At 52.5% G+C, this 26,417-nt stretch overlaps 9 protein-coding genes across 9 annotated transcripts; 5 read left to right on the top strand and 4 right to left on the bottom strand.

Moving 5' to 3' along the window:
• Positions 1-765: 765 nt before the first annotated feature.
• Positions 766-3,278, bottom strand: CONPUDRAFT_129109 (uncharacterized protein; the record flags this gene model as incomplete). Its single annotated transcript, XM_007774127.1, has 2 exons — positions 766-1,639; positions 1,701-3,278. Coding segments are annotated over 2 exons (2,451 nt in total), but the record flags the coding sequence as incomplete, so codon positions are not given.
• Positions 3,279-3,595: 317 nt separating this feature from the next.
• CONPUDRAFT_129112 (uncharacterized protein) lies at positions 3,596-5,405 on the top strand. The gene is made up of 6 exons (XM_007774128.1): positions 3,596-4,023; positions 4,088-4,097; positions 4,160-4,201; positions 4,269-4,527; positions 4,599-4,683; positions 4,739-5,405. The coding sequence occupies exons 1-6, from the start codon at positions 3,636-3,638 to the stop codon at positions 5,098-5,100; spliced, it is 1,146 nt and encodes a 381-aa protein (XP_007772318.1). The 5' UTR covers positions 3,596-3,635; the 3' UTR covers positions 5,101-5,405.
• Positions 5,406-5,818: 413 nt separating this feature from the next.
• On the top strand, positions 5,819-7,517 carry CONPUDRAFT_157225 (uncharacterized protein; the record flags this gene model as incomplete). Its single annotated transcript, XM_007774129.1, has 2 exons — positions 5,819-6,857; positions 6,913-7,517. 2 exons carry the CDS (start codon positions 5,819-5,821, stop codon positions 7,515-7,517), a joined length of 1,644 nt encoding a protein of 547 aa, XP_007772319.1.
• Positions 7,518-7,691: 174 nt separating this feature from the next.
• CONPUDRAFT_92305 (uncharacterized protein) lies at positions 7,692-8,769 on the bottom strand (the record flags this gene model as incomplete). The annotated part of the gene is made up of 3 exons (XM_007774130.1): positions 7,692-7,793; positions 7,862-8,058; positions 8,112-8,769. 3 exons carry the CDS (start codon positions 8,767-8,769, stop codon positions 7,692-7,694), a joined length of 957 nt encoding a protein of 318 aa, XP_007772320.1.
• Positions 8,770-9,834: 1,065 nt separating this feature from the next.
• On the bottom strand, positions 9,835-11,759 carry CONPUDRAFT_61794 (uncharacterized protein; the record flags this gene model as incomplete). The annotated part of the gene is given in 3 exon segments (XM_007773592.1): positions 9,835-10,792; positions 10,805-10,962; positions 11,016-11,759. Coding segments are annotated over 3 exon segments (1,860 nt in total), but the record flags the coding sequence as incomplete, so codon positions are not given.
• Positions 11,760-13,503: 1,744 nt separating this feature from the next.
• Positions 13,504-14,922, top strand: CONPUDRAFT_75796 (uncharacterized protein; the record flags this gene model as incomplete). The annotated part of the gene is made up of 1 exon (XM_007773734.1): positions 13,504-14,922. One exon carries the CDS (start codon positions 13,504-13,506, stop codon positions 14,920-14,922), a length of 1,419 nt encoding a protein of 472 aa, XP_007771924.1.
• A 735-nt stretch (positions 14,923-15,657) lies between these two features.
• On the bottom strand, positions 15,658-18,710 carry CONPUDRAFT_34808 (uncharacterized protein; the record flags this gene model as incomplete). The annotated part of the gene is made up of 9 exons (XM_007773546.1): positions 15,658-15,768; positions 15,862-16,821; positions 16,867-16,963; positions 17,020-17,195; positions 17,246-17,378; positions 17,428-17,534; positions 17,732-17,908; positions 17,961-18,446; positions 18,510-18,710. Coding segments are annotated over 9 exons (2,448 nt in total), but the record flags the coding sequence as incomplete, so codon positions are not given.
• A 1,696-nt stretch (positions 18,711-20,406) lies between these two features.
• On the top strand, positions 20,407-21,325 carry CONPUDRAFT_61984 (uncharacterized protein; the record flags this gene model as incomplete). The annotated part of the gene is made up of 3 exons (XM_007773611.1): positions 20,407-20,790; positions 20,866-21,057; positions 21,110-21,325. The coding sequence occupies 3 exons, from the start codon at positions 20,407-20,409 to the stop codon at positions 21,323-21,325; spliced, it is 792 nt and encodes a 263-aa protein (XP_007771801.1).
• Positions 21,326-24,175: 2,850 nt separating this feature from the next.
• On the top strand, positions 24,176-26,417 carry CONPUDRAFT_109408 (general substrate transporter). Its single transcript, XM_007774131.1, has 8 exons — positions 24,176-24,218; positions 24,318-24,366; positions 24,427-24,655; positions 24,723-24,927; positions 24,997-25,770; positions 25,843-25,948; positions 26,012-26,115; positions 26,177-26,417. Exons 1-8 carry the CDS (start codon positions 24,182-24,184, stop codon positions 26,233-26,235), a joined length of 1,563 nt encoding a protein of 520 aa, XP_007772321.1. The 5' UTR covers positions 24,176-24,181; the 3' UTR covers positions 26,236-26,417.

The following is a 26,417-nucleotide window of genomic DNA, read 5'->3' on the forward strand; positions in this document are numbered from 1 at the left end:
GTGCCTTTACAAGTCCTAAGTAGGCGCCTGATTTAAGCTCCCAAAAGTGAACTTGAGTTCCCGTAGAAGGATGAAAGTCTGCGAAGAAAATCAGCTTTGACTTCGGAGAGATTTGGGCTACCAGTGGCTCCTTGCTGATCGGGGGATCCGGTACTATCTCCTGCAGGACTCTCCCTGTTAGCGTCTCGGTAACAACGATGCAGGACCTGTTCAGTCTCCAGGTCGTATACGCCTCAAACTCTCCATCTCGTGATTTGCATAGGAACTTGTAAACTTTTCCAGCTACCCTCTCCGAGGTTGGCGTAGAGTGCGCCGTCTTCGTTGATTGGAATGGATCCTGATGTGCTGCTTGGACGAGGTCAACGACCGAGACTTGTCTGCCCTGGTTTCTAAACTCGACACCAAAGCACTCATCCTCAGAAGATCTCCAGCGGGAAGACCCGCGCCTCGTTAGACCTAAAATCTCGCCGCCCAGCAGAACTCCTACAACTTCTTTCAGTGGCGTATGTATAACTTGATCGCTTCCGGTATCAGGTGGAGAACAAAGTCTTGGTCGGATTGGCTCGCTCGTCCAGGAACCCTTGCGCAAGTGAGAAGGCTCCGTTTTCCTATCGTCCTTACGCAACAGCCTGCTAAGCCATCGTTTTGGTCTATTAGAGCCGCTGTGCCACCTTCGGCTTCCCCTGGAAGAAGACACTTCACTAGGAACGGTGGTATCTTGTGCGGTCGAAAATAATAGCAGAGTCCCAGGGCTTCCTTCTTGTTGATTGGGCTGGATAATCTGAAGGATTTGATCATTAAAGGGACCAAAAACGTGCCAATCACCGCTGCAATGGGGTAATTGTTCCAAGAAGTTGCCATTGGCGGGATCGATGACAAACGTTCTTCCAGACAATGGGTCGTGCAGCAGAAGGAGGTCATCGTTAAGAGAAAAGCTTGCCGTAGCCCCGGGAAAGAAAGGCCTGTCGTTGATCGAGAATTGCGATATCTGTTCGCAAGTCCTCACGTCATATATCCGAATGGTAGACTTCAAATTCGACATTGGGTTATCAATGCTAAGGCAGGCAAGCATCGTCCCGCTATGGGAAAATGCAAGGGGGATGTCTCGCCTTTCGGCGGATGGCTTATGGAGTGGGGATAGTAACCCGGTAGCTGGCCTCCAAAGAGAGCACGGAGAGTCGCCACAGACTACTGCGATAATAGTGCCGCCGTGGAGCATTTCAGTTCCAAAGTACCGATCGTGACTCGGAGTCGTCGGAGGGTCGAGTGCGAGATGACCAACAAGTAACCCAGAAGCTGTATCCCACACACCCACAGATGATAGGAAGACGCAGGCAACCTGCGAGCCATCGGGGGACAGAGAGAGGTCACTGAAAGTCTCCTCCATCTCAATAACACGCGTAACACAATCCCAATCATTATCCAGCCCTTCTTCAAACACAAACGTACTCGCTTCTTCAAGCACCCAGCTATAGGTACGGCGGATGGCTGATTTCAATGGGCTGCATGGGAGGGCCGACTCGTATACGTGGAGGGCGGATAAGCGAATTGCGTCGAAGAAGTCGAGAGTCAAACGCCAGCTGTCGTACAACAGCGCGACTACGTGATCCTTGCGCGGGAACAAAGCTGCAGGCCAGCTCTGGCTCAGCCGTATTCAAATTAGTGCGTGGAACACAGCGTTTAGTCGACATGTCTCGCACCTTGTTGATAAGTTTTCGGGCAGATCTGAAAAGCTCCACTCCGGCGCCTAGTTCGCCGAGGACCGCGTAAGCTTCTATCACAAACATAATTTTTCCATCGACGAAATCAAGAAGATGTCCATGCACCTCTTCATCCGGTACAATCTCTCGAAGATGATGAAGCCAGTATAGACAGGCATATCGAAGTGAACGAGGAATCGCCGCATCACGCCTCTCTGCAAAATCAGCGATATCACTGTGCATCAAGGATGGATCCTGAAGTCCGCAGATGTCCCGCTTGAGCAAATTGCCCATTATTTCGAAGCAGCGACAAGATAGATAACGGTGAGAGAGAGCAGTGTCAGTCTGGTCATCACCATGCTTGTGGAGTAGAAAATCGCGAAAGGACGTGTGGTATATCTGAACTGGGTCGAGAGAACCTACGGAAGGGATGGAAAGTAGAGCTGAAAAGGGCAAGAGACACGAATGAACATCTGTGACCCTGAAGAACTGTTGTAAATCGGGGACGGCAAGGGGTTCGGCTAGGTTGACAATGAAGGAAAGGTATCGTAGCCCGCTAGAGCGAGTGAACTCGTCCATGTCGTTGATGATGGAGGCGTACAAGTGGTCGATCCCCCAGACGCCAGCTACACCGCCACGTAGCATTCTGCAAATCAAGGACAGGCGGTCAAGGGGCTGCCTCTGGTTAAGTAGCCTGACGATAGTTGCCGCAAAGATGAAACGACCGCCTGCACGCTCACACAACGTCGTGAAGTCGCGCTCCGGTGGCCACGGCTGAGGGCATAATGCGACGAGATCGTGAGTCTTGTATATCTGATCAAACGCGTGTCGAAAGAAGAGGGCGACGTCCTCTCGGGAGTCAAAGTCGCTGATTAGCACGGTCTTGACAACACTCGCAAGATCCGCACTATTCATGACCGCGCCGATCTGAGGCCATGGCCTGCTCGTGATGAGAATGTTATGGATACGAAGGGAGACGTCATGGATCAGACGACCAAACAAGAGAATGAATGGTTTGAGATGATGGGTCCCGTTCGCGGTGCCCTCGTCAAGGGCGTCCAAGATGATTGATATACCAGCTCTGCCTTTCCAAACAGACGATAGATGCTTCAATGGCTGAATGACGAGCTTTTCTAGCAGGTCGTAATGCGACTTTTCTGGAGACAACAGAGCGGGGTCGTCGGTGATAGCCTTCATGATGGACTCCCGGGCACGAGGATGATGCAACCCGAGTTGATATGCAAGGGTGAGAAAGACATAATGACAAGTGCTTCGTTTAGTGTGCTTTCTTGAAAAGAAAAACGTGCCTGCCAGCTTGCCCTGCTGTCGCAGCTCGTCTGCTAATGTATGCGCTACCGTCGACTTCCCCGACCCCGACTCCCCGGAAACCCATACGATCTTCCGCGTGCCGTCATCAACGAGTGTATGCAATGTCTGGAGGAGGTTGACTCTGGTACCGGGAAGACACTTGGAGTGCGGCTGACGTTCACTTGAGTCGTAGACAGCGCCTTGGGCGCACTCTTGGGCTAGTTTCTGCCATGCGTCACTGTGAGCTGGATTTATAGCTAGGTTTACCATCAGCTACGTAAGAGTTGGAAGTTGCGGAGACGAACCTTGTGCCATGGTGTGACAGTGGTCAAGCCTGGGCGCTTGAGCGAGCTCACAGCAATCAGGATTGCGGTTGCGTGCACAGCAGCCTCGTCGACCCCCTGACGGCAACTCGCGGAAAGTTCGGCTCGGTGTGCCAGTTGCTTTCCGTTCCGCGACGGCACCGCGTCCCGAGTCAAATCTTCGTGACGAATGATGACTCTCTTCTGCAGAGTAGCCCAAATACATCTGCCTTATCGATATCCATCCCTCGCTCCTTTCATTTCTCGCACATTTGCAACCGCTCCCAAAGCCCGACCTAAACCTTCGAAACACAGATACCAAAACATGGCCAAGAAGACCAGGCCGAGCAGACAGCACCTCATCACTCCTCAGCACTCGACTGCGTCACATATCCCCATCATCGATACGCATACGCATCTACATGCGACGTTCTCATGGTATACCGAGTGGTACCTGAAGCACTTTCCCTCCAAACCAAACTCCCTTTCTCCCGCTGCCAACGGTGCCGTCGATGCGAACCAGGTACCAAAGTATGACACCATACACGAGTTCGTGCAGGGCGTCTATGAGGGAAAGAACGTGAAAGCCATTGTGGATGTATGGTGCGAGGCACCACCACTTCTGGGGGAATGGCGGAAGCTCGCAGACTCGGCACTTACAGAGGAAGAAAGGCGGAATAAATGGGGCGGCATTGAGTACTGGTTCGTCATGGGTGCGTCTCTTCGCTTTCGCCTTACCTCTTTACCATGGTCGCTGACGTGTTTGCCGCGTGCCAGGCGTTCACCCGTAAGCATTTGGCCTGCATTTAAGGGTACGGGTTTACCTGACTGTCTCGTTGGGACCTCTAGGCACAATGCTGGGAGATATACGGACAAGATAGGACAGCAAATGTATGTCTTGTTCCTATCACCAGTTCCTATTCATGCCGTTCCCCACTAAATCATACTATGATGACAGAGTCGAAGCCATGTCCCACCCACGCTGCGTAGGCTGGGGCGAGATCGGCCTCGACTACGCGCGCGGGCCCAAGAACCCTGACGACCCCGCTGAACATGAAGCTCTTGCGAAGCGACATGCATGGCAGCGGAAGGTGTTCGAGAAGCAGCTGAGGCTCGCTGTGCAGTGTGGCAAGCCGCTCACAATTCACACGCGCGAAGCTGAAGAGGACACGGAGCGCATAATGAAGGAGGTGCTGAGTGAGCATCGTGATTGGAGAGTGAGTTTGTTGTTGTCGCGCTCCGTCTCTGCTGGCGATTTTGTCTGACGCGAAGCTCGATCGTGCTGTAGATACATATACACTGTTTCACGGATTCGCCAGAGTTCGCTCAGCGGCTATTGGATCACTTCCCCAACTTGCATATCGGCATCACAGGTAGGAAGGAATCTGTATCTGTGCCAACTTAAGTTACTCACCTTGCGATACTCAGGCGTCGTCTCGTACAGCTCAAACCTCAATACCACTGCCCTCCTCCGCCAGATGTCATCGTCCTCTTCATCTACAGCTTCCGACTCTCCCGACACCATCGCCACCAGTTCGGATAAGGATTCTCGCCTACGCATCCTCCTCGAGACAGACGCGCCTTACATGGTCCCCGCGAACATTTACAAGTCCCTCCCGGACTTCAAGGGTCGCCTGCCACTGTGCCACACTGCCATGATACCATGGACCGCTGAGCATGTGGCGGGCGTCGTCGGCTTTGGTGACGGGGAAGAGCAGAGTGGCGCAGAAAAGATCATGCGGCTCGCGAACGAGAATGCAGAAAGGGTGTATGGGCTCACGGTTGTCTGAAATGTAAGATGAGGTGCGCATATACTCAACACTAGATATTGATACCATGCGACACTCTGGCCATGCATGTCCGTAGATTTAGACGCCATAGATCTAGAGTTATAGTGGGGGTGGGCAATCGCCGTGCCAGAAGGAGCGCGGGAAATTTGCCTAGCTTACCGCTTCGGGACGCCGCCTTTGTGATCATCTTGGCGGCCTGAAAGTGAGCGGCAGTCTATGGGATGGAACTGACCACACCAAAGAGATATCTACGATCTAACTATCTGGTCGTCAAGTAGATTAGGTTTTCTGTATTTTGTAGCGATGAATTTTTGCAAGTCATGATATTGGCTGAATTGGAAGCCAATTAGGGTGCTGCAGGGAGGCTATCTTTTGCTCAAGTGCGATTTGGGATATTTCATTGCAACAAATAGGAGAATTAGGGCTAGCAAACCAGGATATGTCCTTAATAGTGCACTAGATTGAGTGCAAGGGTCTTGGCTGAGCGGACTAGAACTTGGGCGCGAACGCGTATGTGGCTGTGCTGACGCGTTCCCCAAGTGCAGACGCGTCACGCATCCAGTGTTCAAGCGCGTTTTTTGACGGCATCCCACAAGCGTTTGCTACGATATTTCATATGCGTTAGTGTCTATATATCAAGACATAGATATTACACCTAGATTTAACACCTAAAAAGACCATATCATCATCTAACTAGAGTACCTACTAGGTGAGAGGCATGTCGCCGACCAAAAACTTGAAGAAGAGATCTGCCAAGCAGGCGGCAACCTTTGGGAAGGCGAAGAATAAGAGGTGGACTGGGGATAGGAATGGGGATGAGAATGTGGTTAGCCAGAGCAAACAGCCATCACCACGGCACACCCGTGCAACTGAGAAAACAGCGCGAGAGGAGTTGGCAGAGTGTCGCAAAGTAGTTTCACGTGCGGACAGAACAATCAGGGACATTGGAAACAGGTTATCAAGCACGCAAGGAGACTTACATGCTGCACTCAGGGAACAAGAAGCAACAGCCAGAGCACTTGTCGAGAAAGATGCCGAGAACACGCTACTCCGACAGGGTCTTGAAGAGACTAAGGTTGAGCTTGATGAACAGGGTTGGGACTTGGGAAAGTCAAAGGTCGAGTTAGCAGAAACAAAGCAGCGGATTGCAACAAACAAGGAGAAGGAAATGAAGACTATCCGACACCTAAGCACTTCAAGACAAGCTCTCCAGCGTTCAAAGGACTCAAAGCAGAAGCTTGAACGTGCCCTGAAGCAGCTTGAGGGGTGTACCATCCCAGGTTTGCAACAAGGAGCTGCAGCGGCACTACAGCAGCAGCAAGTTGTGCATGCACACAAAACCGGACAACTTCGCATGGAGCTAGGCACTTGTCAGCAAGAGAAAAATCGCCTCAAAAAGCAAGTTACTGGTCTGCAGAACAAGGCACGCTTGTTCCAGATGCGAGCTCTGCGGGCAACGCGTGCACATGCCAAGGGGAAAAACATTGGTCCAACATACCAGGGGGTTACAATGAAGCGGCTTCTCACTCGTAAAGGGCCTGGCAGGGCTTATTCTGGTGACCTGCGTGGGGTTGTCCGCAAGTTGGGTGGATTAGGGTGTGCACGAAGTGCTATTGGAGATATTGTGCACACAGTTCTTGGGTCAGCCGGAGTTGATACATCAAGCAAAATCAGCCGGCGTACCGTATCAAGAATGGTGTTGGAGGGAGGAGTGGCTTCGCAGATACAGGTCGCTCAGGAGATGAAACAGGCAACTGGTGAGCCAATATATCCCACTATTCTGTATACTAAACCCACTCACATAATTGATAGCCATTACTATTAGCTCAGATGACACAGGCCATCGCGCTGTGAATTACAGTGCAAAACATGCCACCGTGACAACACGCGAGAACGATGGCAGTGTTAGCCACCACATCCGCTTGCTTGGGGTTGATTCAACACTTGATCACTCGAGCTTGAGGCAAGCAAACGACTGGGAGCATAAAATACGTACTTTGGCAGCCCTTTACAATGAGTTCATCACTGTGGAGGAGGCCGATTCGGAGAGCAGCACTGGTAAAACATTCAATGTCCTTGAATTCACGCGCAAGCTCAAAGGGATGCACGGTGATCATGCGGCCGATCAAAAAGCAACGTTCAAGTTTATTCAAGAATGGAAAAAGCGGAATGCTTACCTTGGGCTGGGATACGAGCTTCTCGATACAGGGAGCTATCCCTCTGACAATCCTGCATATGCGAATACCTGGCAACAAGCCAGGGAGACGCTTGCACGGGAGGTTGGAGGCGAACAGGGTTGGGCCAAATTGGCACCAGAAGACCAGGCTATGCATAACGCGAAGATGGTACACGATGTTGCGATGGAATGGGGGAAAACCAAGGGGTACTCAATTTTAGAAAGTTGCAAAGTGGGTTAGTAAATTTTGTAGCACCATCTCGGCACCCTACCCCCCCACCCCCCCTTCCATATATAGAAGTCGTTACCCCATTTAGAGCTACTTGACATCATACATGCGGGATCTCTAAACATACGATGCAAACATACGAAATCCGGCGAAATGAAATGAAATAGACATAATAGACACTGTGTTCTACCTCCTGCCGCCGCGCTTGGCCTTTTTGAACGGCCGAACGTGCGATGTGCACCTCCAATCAGCTTCAACATGGTCTAGATACATACAGGTAAGGTGGAACTGAGAAAACGTTCGAGTAAACGTTGAGTTAGTATGCGACAAGACAACAAGACATAAGCAATACATACCCATCCGGTTTCACAGCGATCGTATTTGCACCGAATTGCCACGCCGTCCTTAATCTCTTTCTGCGTTACGACTTTATCGCAGTCACACGCGCGCAGCATAGTATTGAGGTCGCGTTTGCGACTCTTCCTGCCAGCACGCGTGACGACGTCGTTCTCGACAAACGCCGGGGCATCCAGGGATTCTTCGAGTACGTTATCTGTGTATTAATACTCATTAGACACGTTAGAAAAAAGGATAAGATGTATTTACCGGCGCCGTTCTCGGCGTCAGATGGGCGTGATTCAAACATGCCATCATCGCCGTCAATATCGTCTGCAGGGAGGGACTCCTCTTCCTGCGCTTCAAGTTCTTGTAGAGCCTCGGATCGTGATTCATCCTCGTTTGACTCGATCGCGAGGCGGGAAGTGCGATGGGCGTCCGATACAGCAAGTGTGGGTGCTTGATAAATCTTGCGCGACTTGCGGGATTTGTGGAAGCGCCTCTGCCAGATGTACTTCTCGACGTTGTTGACCTCGTCTTGAGGAGTCGTGTACTTCGCGATGAGGTGGGGTAGTAGTTGAGAAGACGCGTGGTGGATTCGAAGGTGGGCAGCCATAGAATACTTCCATACAGCCGGATTTTTTACAGCTAGCTTGTTAGTCGGGGAGCAAATCGGACAGGCTACCGGCACGTTTGTGCATGGCGCGCTCTCGCTTGAGCTAGCAGCAGAATGATAGGAAAAATAAACGGGGTTGGGACACGACGAGCGGGTTACGTCCACCTGAAACGAGCTACCAGAACCTTTTGTGGGTCGTAGGTAAAAGACGCACCCGGACTTGGTTATAGGTTGCATACAGAACCCACACAACTCGGCCGTGTGATCTAGGCCGTCGTCGCAGAGGATGTGGGCTCCGACGTGTTCAATCATCCGGGGCCCGCTGTCGCGCTGCCACTCAAACGTCGGGCGGCAGCGAGGGCACACGTCTACAGCGTGGTCAATGGTGTTGAGGTGAGCGGCTTTGTCGACGTCGATGGCGAACGCGGCACGACCTGTGGGACCATCAGCACACATGGAACTGGAAAATCTCATGAAAGAACGCTGCTGAGACTCACCTCCGGACCTGTATGGAAAAAGCTCATGGGTGGGCACGGATGGGAGGCGAGACAGTCCGGGGGCTGAGCGAGAGATCTGAGCATGCACACTGAGTGCGAACGCCTGCAAATCCGCCGTAGAGAATAAGAATGTCGGCGAAGCCGGATAAGTGGGATCCAGGTTGGGATTAATGACCTGGAAATTGGTACCAGGTGACGATTTTAGAACTCTACCCATCTTTCCCGCCCACTCCCAATCCTCGGACTCCGGACCAAGATTAGTCAGTGACCGCTCGGTGAGAATCAAGACCTGAGCGGTAATGGAGATGCCTTCTTCTCCCAACGCGCCGGCTGCAATCTCCACCACAGGGCTCGAGTGGAAATGAATGGCCGAGATCTGTGCTACAGCCAAGAATAGACGAGAATCCGCCTTCACGAGTGTGACCAGTGGCTCACCAATGAACAGCCTGGCATCACCAAAGACAGACAAGGAGTTGATGACGTTTGTATCAATCTCCGGTGCAGCAGTGAATCGCAAAAGCCCTGCAACACGCTTGAGACGATCTGTGGAGCCAGCAGACGTGATGAACCGGAAAAGTTGACGGAGAACTCGAGCCTTGTATACAGGTTTACCCTCCACAAGCACATGCGGAGAGAACACCTTGCGTTCTTCAGCCAGCTCGATGCCTACGCGGTCCTCCATGTCTAAGTCATCCGTTTCGGGCTGAGGCGTGGAGATAGGAAGTGGGTCGTCTTCAATGATATCCTCGGGGTCAGGGTCGGCAAGATACGAGCCGGGAGGTGAGCCGTCGGGGAACAGGAGATCACCGCCTGATGCCTGGATGCGACCAAAACACTCATGCACGCTGTAGCTGATGTAGTCGCGCTCAATGGTCTCACGGCCGTGTGTCCATGAGGTAATGGGGAGGATGTGTTCGAGGCTGACATTTCCTCGCCAAGATGCCGGGTTGATGTGATCGACCTTGGCACTGAGCTCCTCGTCGCTTGATAAGCCCGGGAGTCTGAGTCGTCGGGGAGTGGTATTCCACTCTGGATACTCTGCAAGGACCTGGCCACTCTGCGTAACATGAGCTATCCGGGTGCCTAGCTGGATCATATCGGCATTGGCGTCATTGCCAACGATCGTCCGGTAGATCCCAAAAACAATCTCCAGACGGTCAGTGCCAAGCATGATTATATAAAAGCGCCCAATCGGGCGGTCCACTTTTGCCTTCGCCACGCAGAAGAAAACGTTCTTGATGAGTATTTGGATATCAGTGTATAACGGCTTGGGTAAGAATGCAGTGCCACCACCCGGATGAGTGTAGAGACTACAGGCAAGGTGAGCTGCGGCACTGAGATGGCTAAGCTGTTCAGATAAAGACATGTCGAGATCAACGTATGGGGTTATGAGGTGCCTGAGAAAGTCACCGAATATACGGATATGCTTCCGTGCGGCGATGACAGTCGGTCGCGTGCTAGATGTTTCGGGAAGGTCCCAGATGGACTTTAGTAGGCTGACTGCAAGAAGAACGTCCTGCTTGTCATTGGGGTTCATTAAGTTCTCGACCTGGTGAGGTGCCAGCCCACCAGAGCGTAGGTGCCAGTTGAGGGTGGAAGGGGTGATGTTGTACTCGTAGATAGTGATTCCCTTCTCTCGGAGAATGGCACAGCGAACTCGTTTCATGATAACGTGTTTCCAATCCTTGTCGGAAGTGATGTCATTGTCACCGACCAGGTTGTTCATGAGAGCCAGCTTGCCGACATATGGATATATCGGCGATGAGGGGGCAAGCTTTCGTTTGTGTGTGAGTATGACGAGTGCTGCGCCGCGACGGGCTTCTCCATCAGAGGCGATACTATACAATCACCCTGGAATCTTCTCGCGCTCGCACGCGTCAATCACAGTCTGAAGAAGAGTGGCATGCGTAGGTGCGTTCTCCGTCTTGCACGTTCCTGACACCAGAATAGGACGTGCCGCATGGGTCTTGGAGTCGCCCGCGAGAAGCCCTATTGCAGCAACCGTGGCCTTTTGGGCAACACCGGTGAGTAACCGACATGCTCACATGAACCATCACTCACCTCGACCGCCAACCTCACTTTGCCATCTGCGACCGCCTTAACAAGGGCATATGCCTCCGCCTCGGAACAGAAATCCAGCCCAATATTATCTGCGTCCTCTCTCGCAACCCCAATTATCTTGTTCGTCACATCATCCCAGCGCGGACGGCTCTCCACCTTAATCTCGTCGACCAAAAGCTGGTAGCCATAGACCTCATCAGCACTTGACGCGGAGGACTCGGTGAGCCCCAATGACCCATCTGCGAACGAATTTCTAATGTTGTAGCAGACCTCATCAATTGTAGGGAATCCGGCTGAAACACGGAGTGGAGGATTGACTGAGCATTTCCGGATCGTGCTCGTCGCAGGTGCGCCTGTTGCTTTGTGATAGATATCGAGAACACGAGGGCCACCTAGACGTAGGATCACCAAGCAAAGCTTCTTCTCCGCTGTGGAGAAGCTCTTCGGACTGTAAAGGCCTTGCGTGGCCTTGTCGAGCTGCTCTGTCATCTTCCGCACTGACATTCCATTGTTTATACAGACCTGGATGAGCGTGTGCACGCGCGAGAAGTCGCTGTCGGCCACCGCGAGAAGAAACTTCTTGTGGTCATCGAGGGAAGAAGATTTGCGAGCAAGACTCTTCGACATGTTGACACGGCCGAGTCTCAGCGCCTGGATCTGGAATGTCTTCACTCGGATGATGGAATGGAGGCCGCTTATCGGCTGGAAGACATGGGGTGTGTTTTCGTGGACGCCATCCCTCATTCGTCTCATTATTGATATAAGCTGACCATTATTTTCGAGATCTCTGCACGCCGGACATGCCACCCCCGCCGTCTTCATGATACCCGCACACTTGCTCGCGGTCAGCCAAATCCGGCGCCCCTCTGTGCGAACCAACCACGGCAGCACCAACCGTGTGTGTAGCGCGAATGGGTACACCATCACGCCCCACTGCCCACCTGGCACCGGCAGCTCGAAGCCAACGCAGGCGAACGAGCACCTGTCGTCAGGCATTGAAGTCGGCGTGTTCCCTGCGCTGCTGTGGCCGTGCACCTCGTCTTGACCATCATCGCTGTCATCAATGACGATGAGCTGCGGCGAAGAAGGGCGCGTAGACGTTGACGAAGAGGCACCTGAAGTCGGAGCAGCTGGTACCGCCGTCGACAGGGGGATAGGGACCGGATTCACCGGCATGGTCGCCAAACCGTCAGTCGCTGACTCGTTGACCAACAACGGGTCTATAACGCCAGCGCGACCACTGATACAGGTAAGCTGCGATTCCATCGATTCGGTTTGGACACTCACTACGACCCGATCGCCCTCAGAAGCCGCCCGACTTTCCCTTCGACCAAGCAGGGATCAATCTCCTTCTCAATCAAGATGAACTCGAAGAAGTTGAGTACCCCATCCATCCCGGCGTCTCCTCTCCGAATGAGCGTTCTAATCTCTTCCTCCAGCCTTCCACCTCCGAAAACAACGTTCATCTGCTGATCGGCATCCTCCCAGACAACGCCAGCGTCCATGTCCCGGTAGGTGTCTGCCCAGGTCTCGAAAACGGCGAGCTCATCGCTCTTGCATGCAGTTGGAATAGAACTCGGCATGTGGGCCACAGCATCGCGAAGGGTCGACAGCAACTCGTTGGCTAGTGGTGGCGGAGCCACTCGGGTGATGGCTAGCTGAGATGGAGGATTGGAGGGCAAGGGCAAGGGCGAGGGCGCTGGCTGAGACACGGCGCTGGAGGGCAGATGGCCTGGTTGACTCGGAGGGAGGAGGGGAATCCCTATCTCGAAAAGGGTGCGTTGCTTCATCAGCTTCTTCTTCTTCGTCTTCTTCTTCGCTTCGTCGTCCTCTTCTTTTACCTCCTTCTCGCGTTGCTTTTGCCGCTGCTTACATCTCTTGCTGTCCTTGTGCATGTCCATATTCTTGCTCCCTGCAGTCCCGACAGTGATCTGCTGCCCGCAGAGTGGGCATTCATCCGTGTCAGTGGCCTTTGGCTTCACTGCACCCAAACCGGCCGTCTTCAGCACAAGATCTTAGTGGGTTATATACTTTGCTATGCGAGGTGCGTACCTCCTCAGCCTCTTGGGTGGACATGCTATTGAAGATTGCTGTTGTTTTACTGGGTGATGCGTGGTAGATTGAGGGCGACGTTTAGGACAATCCACGCGCGTTACGATAACTCATCCAATTGCCAGGCTACTCTAACCTAGACTACAAATCTGTACTATAAAACGTAGTACTCCTCTGCTGCCCAACTGTTGCCATTCCGTGACGCGGCATCACCAAATCACCAGCGATATGGACGCTCTGGAGCTCCAGATAGGGGTTAAGTCTCCTCTTTTGGACAATCACGTGCAATTCCTGGCCTCAGCCAGCGAATTCCCTAAGGACAGGCTGGTATACCCCCCCCCCTAGACCCTATATACAGTAACCGAGTCCCGAGTACCCCTTGGGGAAAACTCACTTCCCTTCCCTTCCTGACGACGAACGACGGGAGAGGCTCTTGATGGTTCGAGCGGGGTGCTGCATGCACAAGGATTTGAACTGTGTTAAAGGGGGGAATACAGCGATGATGGCTTACTGGGAGAAAGCGGGGGTGAAAGGCCCTATTCCACTGCCAAACCGAGATAACGCAGCGGTTCTTCGAGACGTTGAAGGAGACGAAGAACTCACTGAAGCACAACTCCGGGCTGTTAATGTAACAACTTGTGGTGCCGTCAAGACGACTAATCTGGCTGGGGCGCTGTTCAATCACAAGGACGACAAAAAGGGGCTTCAAGATATTCACCGGCAGTTTATGGAGCAAATCGTAGAGACAGGGGAGGCAACCACATTTCCTGACACTAGCAATACACGCTACGGAAGCCATTGTGAAGCTGCAGCATGGCTTATCACATGGCGTCAAGAATATCGCAAACTCCTCGAGGAGGTACGCGACAACAAGCAGAAGGCAAACTTCTCTCACCTCGAAGCAAATCTCTATGCATCGCTAGATGACATCCCAACATTGACAGAGCTAGCTGTCCTAACGCTCTATGGCAACGCAATTTCGTCTCCCTACATGCGGAGCGTGCGCGGGTCTCCTGATATTAACATCCTCGACCTTGGGCCCTTTCACGCGCAAGTGGTTCAGCATATCAAAGACCTTATCAAGAATGTTAACTTCCTACTTTACCCCGGACATTCTGCACAAGCTACCCTCGATGGTGCTGAATGGGATAAACCCCGTGCGATAGCTGCGGTTCAAAGTTCAGCTGGTACACTCCCCCACTTGAGTGGGACACTCACTGCATTCCTGCAGGGTGCACTGAGTGCATGGGAGCGCTTCTCGTCTGAGTTCCATGAGGATGGCGATATTGCTTCATTGTCTGCTATCGAGCGCGAGAACGCATGGATGCCAGCAACCAACGATGTCAATGAAGGTGCATTGGGAGCGATGCGGGTCCACCAGATCAAAAACCCGTCCGCGACAATGCTTCAGTTCAATGCCCTGACAACATACAAACGGAATGATACTCACGCATTCATGCAAACATTCACACCAAGCCAGCATCTATTTGTCAAGGAGAAGGCTCGTCAACTGGACTCGGCGGGGATCGAGAAGAAAAGGCGCCGGGAGCTTGTCGAGCACAAAGCACACCTAGCAGCAGTGAACCGTCAAAGGCAGGAGAAGTCAGCCCAAACTCGCAAAAATAAGAAGAATCGCCTCGACGCACTGGAGTTAATTTTGGATGAAAGGAAGCTTGAGACGCTTACTGGTCCACAGCTGGGAGACCAATGGGACTTACATCGCCGGAGAAACGAGGGCCTACCAGCTAAGAGTAATCTCGGAAACAAAGCCAATTACTTGCTAGCAGTCAAGGAGCAAGTAAAAGCCTTGCGAGAGGGAGATCAGCATGATGATCCCTTAAGTGTACGTGCTTGATTCAGAGACAGGGGCTGATTTCGAGTTCGAGTAGATTTGTTGGGTTTGTTTTGTCTGATATTTTTACTATAATGTGCTAGAGTGTTCATTACATACTATCGCTACTATACGTAGTCTCTAATAGTATAGTCTTGGGCTCAATGCGAGAGAGTGAGGGAAGCGATGAATGCTAGAGGGCGAGACACACGCCAGGCGCGACTCGTCACAGCGGAGTCCAAATTTTCAGTGGGCAAGTGCTGATGTAAGCGTAACAGCCCGAGACGCGGCATGGCCCACCCCCAGTTATAGAGTTTGTGATTCTTTGCCAGTTCGTCCATCACTATCGTGGTGCCATCCTGAGCCAGATGTCGGCCTTTTAGCCGATGTCCATCAAGTCAAGGGTTACACAGCCACTCTACAACTCTTTTTCACGAACCAGAACGATCTCCAGTGTCCGGATGCGGTTGATCTAATGCTACTCGCTGCACAGTCCATCAGTAAATCGGACAAAAACTTGTCAGACTTGTGCTACTTTTTGCCACTTTTCGCCTGGTCACAAGGCAACAACCTGGACAAGGTCACCAGTCAACAAGTAGGCTACGGCTTTTACATAGTGTACCGTACAATATGCTACTCATCCCCTTGTAAAAACTCGTACGAATGATGATCTACGTAACGATTAACATAGAAAGCACGGAACGCGTCTAAACTCTGGTGAAATTCAAGGTGTTCAGGAACTGGGGTGTGACCGTAAGTGCCTATCAAATGCGATGCACGCGAAATAGCATCTAAAGAAATAACGGCGAGATGACGCCTGCCGTGCAAATACTCGGGCCGAACAACCCACAGCCCAGTGTCCTCGTCTGGCTGATCACCCACTGTAACCATCCAATGGATCAGTGCACACCGATAAGTAGTTTCGTTGTACTTGAATGAAAAAAAGAGAAAAACGCGCGCCACCATCATTCCTCGCATGCCTGGTTCATCTGTGTTAGTGTCGACAAAGACAGTATCATGCCGAGCATACTCTCCACGCCAACAGGGGTTACATCGGATACGTTCTCGCCGCATTCCGCCAGCTCCGGAAAAGTCGCTCGGCGACCAGAATCGGGCAACAGCAGAGTGAAATACGTCCACGCGTCCGGAAAAGGTCGGGCACTGATGGAGGGGAGGTACCTCGTTGTCGGCTTGGCCGGGATTCAACTGATCATATAGGAACCGACGGATAAGCTCTGGGAGCCGGGGTTGACAGATCTCGGCGGCAAGTTCGGGGAGGTATCGAGTATAACCAAATGCTAATGTGGGGTATGAACACGAGTAGGAATGGACAGGTGGGGACGTACCTCGGCGACAAGCTAATTCAATTGAGGACATGACTTTGGGCCCGGCGACAGCGCCTCCATCATCGTCGGCGTCTTCAGGCGGGGCCGGAGCAGCAGGGGGGGTGGGGACTCCACCACTGAGGATGAAGCGTTCGTAATCCGATGTTGTCCCTGCCATCATTCCACGTTGGTTGAACGCTTCACGAGCCGCCCGTAATTTGTCGATTCGTAGATTGATTCGCAACATCTGGCTTAACGCATGGAACCGGCTTGATCGGCGCCATGGTTTCTTCACAGCCACGATGTGTTTCGACTCTGTGATCGAAGAGCACAGCCCGTTGGGGGAACCATAGAGTTTGATTGATCGAATGTAGTGTCGAAGAGAATGTTGGCGTGGCAGTGAGATAGTGTCCATGCGGACACCGGTGTCAATGAAGATCTGTCGATATTGGTGGAACTGCGCTAGGTTGTCTTCGAGCTTGACTAAATCGTCGGCTGAGATACTGTTTTGGCGTGCAGTATAACAAAAGTCGAGGAATGCCCGAAGGCATCGGACCATGTCGGAGGGAACATAACCGGCGATTGCGGGAAGATAAACCTAGAATAATGAGAATAATAGGATGAAATAATCAGCGTAACTTACCTTCATTAGAGCTTTACTGTCGTCGCCGGTCCACTGTTGAAAGTCGCGTCCGTCCGGAAAGCGACGAAGTCCAGGAAAGGGGGGAACAACGTTGATTCTAGTATGATAGGGGTTACTTCCAAATACAGATTTTCATAAAATAAGAAAACATACCGTCGGTCGATGTCATCGATAATTGCTTCACCTTCGGCTTGGCCATACTCTAGGATTAAGTATTGGTTTACCCATGAAACAACGTGATCTTTGAAAACTCCTTTGATGACTTGATGGAGAAGGTCGGGTGCGAGGAGTTGATGGATGTCGGCTCGAGGGAAGGAGTGCATGAACGGCTGGATGAATGTTAGTAACTAGCAATGAACCACCTAAATATGAGACTTACACGAAAGTCATCTCTTATACCAAAATCGTGCCAGAGAACGCTTGATTCAAGCCGAGAGCAATAAGTATCCGTTTTTTCCCGGGTTCGTCGGGAAGCGTCGGGTGCGTCAAGATTTGAGGGGTGTGCATCGCACCTGTATAACCGTTAAATACTACATGCAGGAAAGGGATAGACATACGCACTTTGGGCACCAATTTGACACGATTGCCGAAAGCCAGACTTGCTCCGGATAATCCGCGATATACGGACCAAGGCCGTAGATGGCACGTCGGAAATGGCCGTCGGGGCACTTGACAATGTCAGGTGTTGTCATGGATGGGGCAAGTGGTGCAAACGTGACCCGGAGGGCTTCATGGTACAGTTGTCGACAGAATTGCTTGAACTCTGGCCGCTCGCGTTGGCGGCACTTGGCTTGGGCTAATATTAGACTCGTGTCATGTAGTACGTGAATCGGAACATACCTCGAGGGATAGGCAAAAAAGCCACGGGCAGGACTGCATTACCGTGGGCTCGGCGAGCTGTGTTAGAAAGGTTACCTGGGGACATATATACCGGGTGGAATTCCTGATGGCCACTCGCAACAGAGACGGTTGTCTTGTCACTGCCGGCCACAACCGGCACGAACATGGAGCCGTGCGTGTTCGGATCCTCTGCAATGAGATCCTATCAAGAGCGTGAGATTAAGACAAAACAGAGACGAGAACAAGTTACTTACGCCTTGCTTCCATGCCCACTCGCCTGACATCAGATTGGAAAAAACGCGCTTGCCATCATGATTGAAGTGTCGGTAAGGAGAATAATTGATGTGCTCCTTGAACTCCGGTGACGCAAGCTGTTCATGTATCACCGCACGGGTGTCTCGAACACACAGCTCGTAAGTCTGGGACATCCACTTCGGAGGGGAGTTGGAGGGAATTGAGCCTTGATATCGAACCTTGTAGATATGCCAGGGGACACCACCGACCCCAATCTGGTCTATGGTCTCGTACATGTCCTTGGTATTTTGCCAACGAGGTGTGGTACCAAGAGGTGCACAAACTGCAGACCAAAAATCGAGCTGGGTCTCAATTTTCCGTGCCGAACTTTCAGCCTCAACATAATGATGGTAGGCAAAATCGAACTCTGTGCGTGAACGGAATGGCTGCCAAGCTTCGGGCGTCTCAGGAGGAGGAGCGGGACCAGTCGGCGGAGGTGGGGCATTCTGATTGAGGAAGCCGCCAGTCTTTGTGGTCTTCCGGCCTGTTGAGCAGCTTTGTTAGTAAACAGGACAGGAGGGGAGTAAGCACATACCTGTCAAGTACGGATGATGCTCAAAAGTTGCTCGTGGGGGGTCAATGTCATCATACTCTGGTGGAAGCTCTTCGGAGACGCTCCGATGCACCGTGTTTTGGTGGTTCTTGAGGCCTCGCAAAGTCTTGCATTTACGAGGGCAGTCGGGACATGCAAACGTGTGATGATGAGGGGGTGTTGGGGATGTGCAAGAAGCCGCTGAGCTAGGAAACATGGCGGGATTGGATACAGGGTAAGTGGGAGGATCCCGGTCAGCAGGGAGGTGACTGCGGTTCAACATGAAGGCACGAGCCGAATAAGCCCTAGTCAAATGAGCGGTTGAACGCGGCTGCCAGGAGTACGTACTCGCTTGTCTGACTACATTTCCCACTCCCACTTGGCCGTTCCTTCCCTTCTGCCCTCATCGTGAAAATTTCACCATGGCCCATACCAGTGCTGCTGCCCCACACGCCCCTACTCGTACATCAGCCCGATGCTCACAGCGTGGCACAAGCAGCAAACAACCTACTTCAGCCCCCAACACCCTCACCAGTGCATCCGAAGACCAACAGAGCCTTGAACACGAGTCAGTATATAATTTGCCATAGTAAGACCAGCTACTTACTGTTAATCCAGCGACCGGAAGCGGGCCAGAGCTGCTAGCACCGTCTCCGAAGGCAAGAAGACCAGACCCACCAAGTCTCGCAAGCGATCAGGAACAAAGACAGTCGACGAGCTAGAGCACGCACCGACTAAAGCGCCTACATCACGCGGGAAGCCTGTCCCTCCACGCAGCCCTCAGCCTGACCGAAAGCGGAAGAATCGAGACCCAGCTGGACCTGATAGGCGACGAGTCAAGCGAACTCCTGCTGAGGTTGTGGCCGCCCGTGAGCGTAGGGATGAGCTTCAGCGTGAGCTCAAGGCTCTCGAGGAGCAGGACTTGGATTACCTTGCAAGCATGGAGTTAGCTGATGCTGTTGACGAAGCCAACGACGACATGAGAACAATGCTTACCTTGAATGAAGATGCCGAGCCGGGGATGGATGAAGGTGAACATGACAGCGGTAGTGATGAGAGCAGCGAGGATGAGAGCAATGAGGATGAGGATGGCGACGGTGATGGGAGCCGTGAGGGCGAAGATGAAGAAGACAGCGATGCTGATGCCGATGAGAATGCTGAGTCTTCGGTACCTGCAAAAAAGGTGAGAGAATTGCGTGTCAGCGGCGGATTTAGCTGAGAACTCACGAAGTATGTGCAGCGCGAGAGGAAACGTCGAGTCAATGCAACAAAGGCTGCAATCAACAGCCGCGTCGAAGCTGCGGCTGGTGCGGCAAAGGGCAAGGCAGTGATAACTCCTGCTTCGACAAAAACCACACAGGGGTACGTTTGCGTCAATGTCTGGGAACCGCTGAATTAGTCCCTCACCTACGAGCAACTGTACTAGGAGGAACAAGTCGAGCATCTTCCCTACCGGCGTGAACCCGAAATGGAAGGCTCAAAACGGACCAACGGCGCGTCTCGTCAATAAGTCCCGGAAAGCTCCTGCAACCAACGCGGGAGCAGGCGTGGGTGGTCTCACAGACGCCGACGTCTACGATGCTCACCCGGAGCCCACTGGTGTTGTACAAGGCACTCGTACGAAGGGTGTGCCGTGCAATGAGGTGAGCCGAGACTCGGAACGTCTGCTCCAAGTCAACCAGATACTAACTACCTTCAACCAGCTTGTTCAGCTCGTCAGCGACAGCGACAACGCAACGGAAGAGGGCGATAACGAGCCCAGGGACAACGGGCACATCAGTGACGTGTCTGCTGAGCTCGATGCCTCAACAACGCTCACCTCCGACGCTCGCCGCGTCAAACGGCCGACCAAGGCCTCTAAGGCGAAGGTTCTGATGGTGCAGGTCATACCATCGCAAGCCACCGCCTCGCATGGTCGCACCTCGGTCAAGCCTACCAGCACCCAACGCGCCATTGCAAAGGCGTCGAAGGCGTTGAAGGCGTCAAGTACCAAGGCAAGATCGGACTCCACCAAGAGCAATGCAATTGCGCCATCCGCATCGACCTCGTCAGCCCGTCCAACGCCCGCCGAGATTGTTGATGCAGCGTATAAGTCCGATATCCTTCCAACTCTTTACGACATGTTTTATGCCTCTCCCAGCATATGGCTGGACTTCACCACTGGCCAGCACAGTGTCGACCAAGTTCAAGACCTCGTCGACATCGTCGTGCCCAACTCCGGGTACAAAGTGAAGCACAAGGACTTTATCTGGGAGAGGGTGAGTCCACTCCTCTGTTTCCGTGATTACGTGTGCTCATAACCACAAAAGTGTAATGCCCGAACGACCGAAAAGCGGTCTCTCATTGGCAAAAAGGCATTCAACATTGTCCAGAAGTTTTATTCGTCCCCGGAGTATGCTAACAAGAAGTGGGCTATCGAGCAGCACGCCCGCTGGGCTTTGCATATCCATGGTCCGTTGATGAATCGTGAGCCCACTCCCCGCGAGAGCATCATCGTCATGAGTCCGAAGGAGCCCGGCTATAAGGTGAGTGATCCACGCATTGTCTCGAGCCCCCAATCTTAAGCTGTCTATGTAGCACCCTACAGGGCACTTTGAGTCGTCGTTTTTCGTCGACCTCATGTCTCCGCTCATGCAAGGAGTCAAGGGATCACACGGGAGCTTTGGACCACCGAAGGGTATCCTTAGCCTGGCGGCTATTGCGGTGCGTACAACTATTGGATCACAGTTTGATGCTTGCCTCATTGATATATTTGTAGTTCGAGCGCGCATTCAGAGCGTTCATTACTGGTGAGGAAACAAAACTCGGTGGATTCATAGCGGATACGTACAAGTCGGGAACAGACGACTACCTCCATTCGATAGCAGAGCTCAGCGACGAGCAGTGGGAGTCAATCCTCACGGCGTGGAAGGACCCTAGACGTCCACCTGCGCCTGCCGTTGAGCCTGCACCTGCACCACAGAAAGGCTTACTCGAAAACTCTCGACGTCGTCTGTTCCTGCCCATGAGCAGCAGCCCCGCTCCTGAGGACTGCACTTGAATCGACAGTAGATGCTGAGCGCTTATGATCTCGTTACACCTAGAATTATGTTCGCACTAATGAAGAGATTTTGTACATTTACTATTACTGTTTGACGCCTCTCTACTTATCGCAATTATTACGACTTGTTTCACCTTGTCGCGCCTTGTCACGTCTTTTCTGTAGTTGACGTATCAAAGTGCACCCCCACTTGTATCGGAAACACACTTACATGGTTTGGCTTGTCACCTTGTCGCCTTTTTGGCTTGCACAAGGTTGCACAAGGTTGTACAAGCGGTCACCATTTTTTTTCAAGTTTACTGATGTCCACATCGCTGGCCAGCGCGCATACATTCAACGATGTACGTTCTTCAGACTCGTTGTCTTGTTCGAGCTTGTCAATCCGCCGTGCGCACCTCGACCGTTAGTTACGCGTCGACCGACCCTTTATGCCTCTGGCACTACGGCGCTTCAGGCTTCAAGCTTCAAGCTCCAACTTTCCTGAGACTCAAAGTTCAGGCACAGCTGGCTCATTTCTTCGATGTCTTCAGGTCAGCAACCCTGGTTCGTTCCGGTTCTGATTCTCAGGTTAATATCGGAGATTACACGCATGTATCGCGTTGACTTCTGTTCTACCTGCGGCATCTGTGGGACTACTTTCATCCCCCGAGCCGAAATAGCACCTTGGACTCGTCTCAATTAGCATCAAGGAGAACCTCACTCACCCACTTAAGGCGGCATTTGAGCGTCAATACGCTTCGGCGCTTTCACCATCCCGCGGACCGGTAGTGGGTGGTCAGCACGCAACGTACGCTCGCTCGTACACGCCCATAGATTGGCAGCTGACAGCCATTGCGTCAGGGTTGCTCCTCTGCGTGGGCGTATGTTTTTATTCTAGGACATTCACACGTCTTACAAAGTGAAACACTCCCCGAAAGAACCACCCCCGTTCCGGTTCGAGACCACTTCAGGTATGAGAAACCATGGGAAGATAAAGCAGGAGACAATCCCGCTGACTTCCATTGGGCTGTGGCTCGTTCATGTCTTCGCCGCGCGTAGGTGCGTGGGTCAGAAGCAGTAGCACTTGTCGAGATGAGAACCTAGAGGATTCTTATCGTCCGCTTCTTGTGTTCTTTCGGCCCCCAATTGAACTAAAGAACACGTAGGAGCTCCGCACATATCCTATAGGACGGAAATAAAATCTCGGCGCCGACGGTTTACTCACACTTGGATGTCTTCAATTCTTCAAGTGGCTCCGAGGACAGTGGGTATATTTGTCCTGGCATGCTTCTAACCCTTCGGGCAGCCCAGATATGGACTATGGGTACTCCTCATACGCCGATCACCATTCGACCCCTACGGCGCCAAACTGTAGGCTCGTAGGAAGAAATCCTACGACGTACGCGCCTTCACAGATCCTGTCGTGGCTCTTGCGTGGCTCGCCCGAAAACCTGCTAAGATATCACATACCCTTTTGGTTTACGCCAGCAGAGACAAATTAGGTTTACGGCGAAAAGTGTGCAGACCGGATCTGACATTGGTGCGTATTCTTAGCACGAAATGCGGGGCATCTGAAGGTATCTTCTCACCATCTCATGAGTCGTGATTGGCGCTGACGATCCACTAGCATCATCAAAGTGATCTTACGGCAAGGCTTACGCTTCCCGCAGCCTCTTACCGGGCGGTTGCTGATATCAATGTCGTGTGTTGTATGCATCTTGTGTGAGACTTCCACAAAATTTCCCATGAGAAGGTTTTCATTAATTAAGATTCCGAATATCTGGCGTCCACTTCAGTTCTGCTTCTTAGTTGGTGTTCAGTGGCGTGAATGTTTTCAATGCATGGACACGTGTATGCGTACCATGCATTGAAATATTACTCGATGCGCTCGAAGCTCCCGAAGGTGCTCTACGAGCGTTAAGGTGCGTAAGCATCCAATGAGGACCTAGAAAACCCAGACCGGTCGCCGCACGAGGAGGGAGATTTTGTTCCTGGCCAGTTTACCCCGCATTCGGCGCTACCGTCCAAGCCGGAACAAATACACCTCCAGATGATCGTAGCGTACCAGCTTAGCGGCCCGCGGGATTTTTGCTCTTCATTCCAGGCCCCGACGCAGATGACATACTTAATCATGTGTAAAACTTTTCAGAACTTACATCTTTCAACTCGAGGAAGAGCCGCGGCGATGATCGACAGAACCTAAGAAGCAAAGGCCTCACGCAATGAGCAGTTCAAGTTCAAAATCGCTCTACGTCTTCCTATTGGCAAATCGCACCGTGGCAAGGCTCAACGAGAGGATGCGGAAACGACCAATGTGCGGGGAGGTGCGGGGGTTCGCTCTCGGCTGACGTGGAAAAACCTACGCCCCCGGCGGGCCTTGCGGACCGGCGGGCCGCCCAGCCACAGGCACCGTTAAAGTTACGTGACCGCCTTCTGTGTCAAAAGTGTGGGGAATGGTCTGGAGACGGATCTCGATTCGTCTCAGCGCTCACTTGGCTCGGCTTATGGACTCGCAGCTATAAAAACTCTCGAGAGGGACCGACCATTCAGCGTTGAGGGATTCCCGCCACGTCCTCCCTCTACCTCTCCACCCACGTTCTTCTTCGCTCTCGCTCGACCCCCGTGTAGCCATGTCGGAGGCCACGTTCAAGAACATCAGGGTTTACTGTGAGTCTTTCAATGAAACATTGTAATAGCCAGTCGGCTATGGCGCTGCTGGGTGTCCGGTCGGCCCCGCACGGATTACTGACGCATGCTGTTATGCAGGGCTCGCTTTCGTTGCGTACTGGGGCATCATCCTGTTTGGTTATGATACGTGAGCATGACCTCATTCTCTGAAGTGCCTCGTTCCTCAACCTTCTGCCCCGCCTTCTAGCGGTATTGCAGGAGGAGTGGTCTCGCAGAAGTACTTCGCGGAGCAGTTTGGGCTCATCAATCCCGACGGCACTGTTGACACGGCCAGAGACAACGCACTCTCATCCAACGTTGTATCTGTCCTTCAAGCTGGAGCCTTTTTCGGTGCTCTTGGAAGTGCTCCTGTCTCGAGCCGTATTGGTCGCAAGTTCACCTTGCTGGTGTTCACGATCATCTTCGCTGTCGGTGCTGTAAGTTATCCGAGCCCCTGTACTCGCTCATTGGCTTTCAGATTACTGACGGATGCTCCCTACCCAGATTCTGACCACCGTCGCCGGTGGAAGCCGCGGTATTGGCTACATCTATGCCGGACGAATCATCTCAGGCTTGGGTATCGGAGGTATTTCCGCCGTTGCGCCCGCTTTCGTCTCAGAGTGCTCGCCGAAGAACGTCCGTGGCCGCATCACGGGAATGTTCCAGATCATGGTCGCTATTGGTGTTATGATATCCTACTTCCTGAACTGTAAGTATTCCCCCCAGGTTCATTGGTCGTGCCTATAAGGAACCTTTACTAATGGACTACCCAATACAGTGGGCGTGGGTCTCCACATGGGCAACGACTCGCGAGTGTGGCGCATCCCCTTCGGCTTCCAGCTTGTTCCCGCAGGAATGATGGCGATCGGCCTGTTGACCGTAAAAGAGTCTCCTCGTTGGCTCGCCTCCAAAGGTCGCAACGTCGAGGCCATTTCAAACCTCGCGTACCTCCGCCGTGAGTCAGAGGACTCTCAATCGGTAATGCACGAGTTTGCTGAGATTGAGGCGGCCCTCCGTGAGGAGCGCGAGGCGCGCGAGGGGCTCGGCATCAAGGAGGCGTTCTTGGGAAAGGGGAACTTCATCCGCTTCGTCATCGCGTTTTCAATTTTCTTGCTCCAGATGTTTAGCGGGCAGAACTCAGTCGGCTACTACGCACCGCAGATCTTCAGCTCTATCGGGTACACCGGCACGCAGAACTCACTCCTTGCGTCTGGCATTTACGGTGTTGTCAAGGTCGTGGCTACAACTATCTTCGTGTTCTTCCTCGTTGAGTGGTGGGGTCGCAAGATTTCTCTGTTCGTCTCAGCGATAGGCATGGGGACGTGTTTCTACATCATTGGTGCCATTCTCAAGACGCATCCTGTCGGCAGCCTTCCGACAGGCGCTAGTCCTCCTCCGGCGAGCAAGGGTATGGCTGCGATGCTGTACATCTACGTGCTCTTCTACTCTCTCGGCTGGGGCCCCCTGCCATGGGTTTACGTCTCGGATATCTTCCCGACGCGGACTAGGCACTACGGTCTGGCTGTAGCAAGCGGATCGCAATGGCTCTTCAGTAAGCGTCTTGTCTACCCAACGTCTCCCTGTCCACGTAGCATCCGCTTACCGCGATAATTTACCGCACCAGACTTCGTCATCTCCAAGATAACACCCACGATCGAGTCGAATCTCGGCTGGAAGCTTTTCATGCTCTTCGCGACCATCAACATCGGCGGCATGGCTGTCTTCTCCCTGTACGTCTTCTTCTGGTGAACTTCTTATTATCGTTTCTGAGATTTTGCACCCCGACATCGTAGGTTCCTTCCTGAGACTAAGGGACGCAGTCTCGAAGAGATGGACATCATCTTCGGTTCCGTGTCTGCAGAGACCCGCGAGGCTTTCATCAAGCAGGAAGAGCGCGGTAAGTGCTTACTTTTCATCTCACGTTCCTATCAAGGTCTCAATGCAAATTCGTTGCACAGAAATCAACCGCCATGCCGAAGACTCAACCTCTGTGCAATCCCTCGAACCAAAGGTCTAGAACGTTTGAACCTTCATGGCTTGAGTACCATACACATGCATACCTTTTGTTATTGGGATCGTTCGCTTTGAAGTAACGTAGTAATTGTTAGCTGCTGTTCTGTGGCATTATTGTACGTGTTACGAGAGACGCGTTGTATCATATCTACATAGCTACCCTCGCATTGTATATCACTGAATCGC

This window comes from Coniophora puteana (genome assembly GCF_000271625.1).
Source record: "Coniophora puteana RWD-64-598 SS2 unplaced genomic scaffold CONPUscaffold_11, whole genome shotgun sequence".
In the NCBI taxonomy this organism is placed as follows: domain Eukaryota; kingdom Fungi; phylum Basidiomycota; class Agaricomycetes; order Boletales; family Coniophoraceae; genus Coniophora; species Coniophora puteana.

Excerpts from the sequence above, each read along its gene's own strand:
- CONPUDRAFT_129112 (XM_007774128.1), top strand. The coding sequence starts at position 3,636 with ATGGCCAAGAAGACCAGGCCGAGCAGACAGCACCTCATCACTCCTCAG. Across the intron at positions 4,528-4,598 it reads GTGAGCATCGTGATTGGAGA|ATACATATACACTGTTTCAC; the intron begins GTGAGTTTGTTG and ends ATCGTGCTGTAG. Across the intron at positions 4,684-4,738 it reads CTTGCATATCGGCATCACAG|GCGTCGTCTCGTACAGCTCA; the intron begins GTAGGAAGGAAT and ends TGCGATACTCAG.
- CONPUDRAFT_109408 (XM_007774131.1), top strand. The coding sequence starts at position 24,182 with ATGTCGGAGGCCACGTTCAAGAACATCAGGGTTTACT. Across the intron at positions 24,656-24,722 it reads TCATCTTCGCTGTCGGTGCT|ATTCTGACCACCGTCGCCGG; the intron begins GTAAGTTATCCG and ends CTCCCTACCCAG. Across the intron at positions 25,949-26,011 it reads GGCATGGCTGTCTTCTCCCT|GTTCCTTCCTGAGACTAAGG; the intron begins GTACGTCTTCTT and ends CCGACATCGTAG.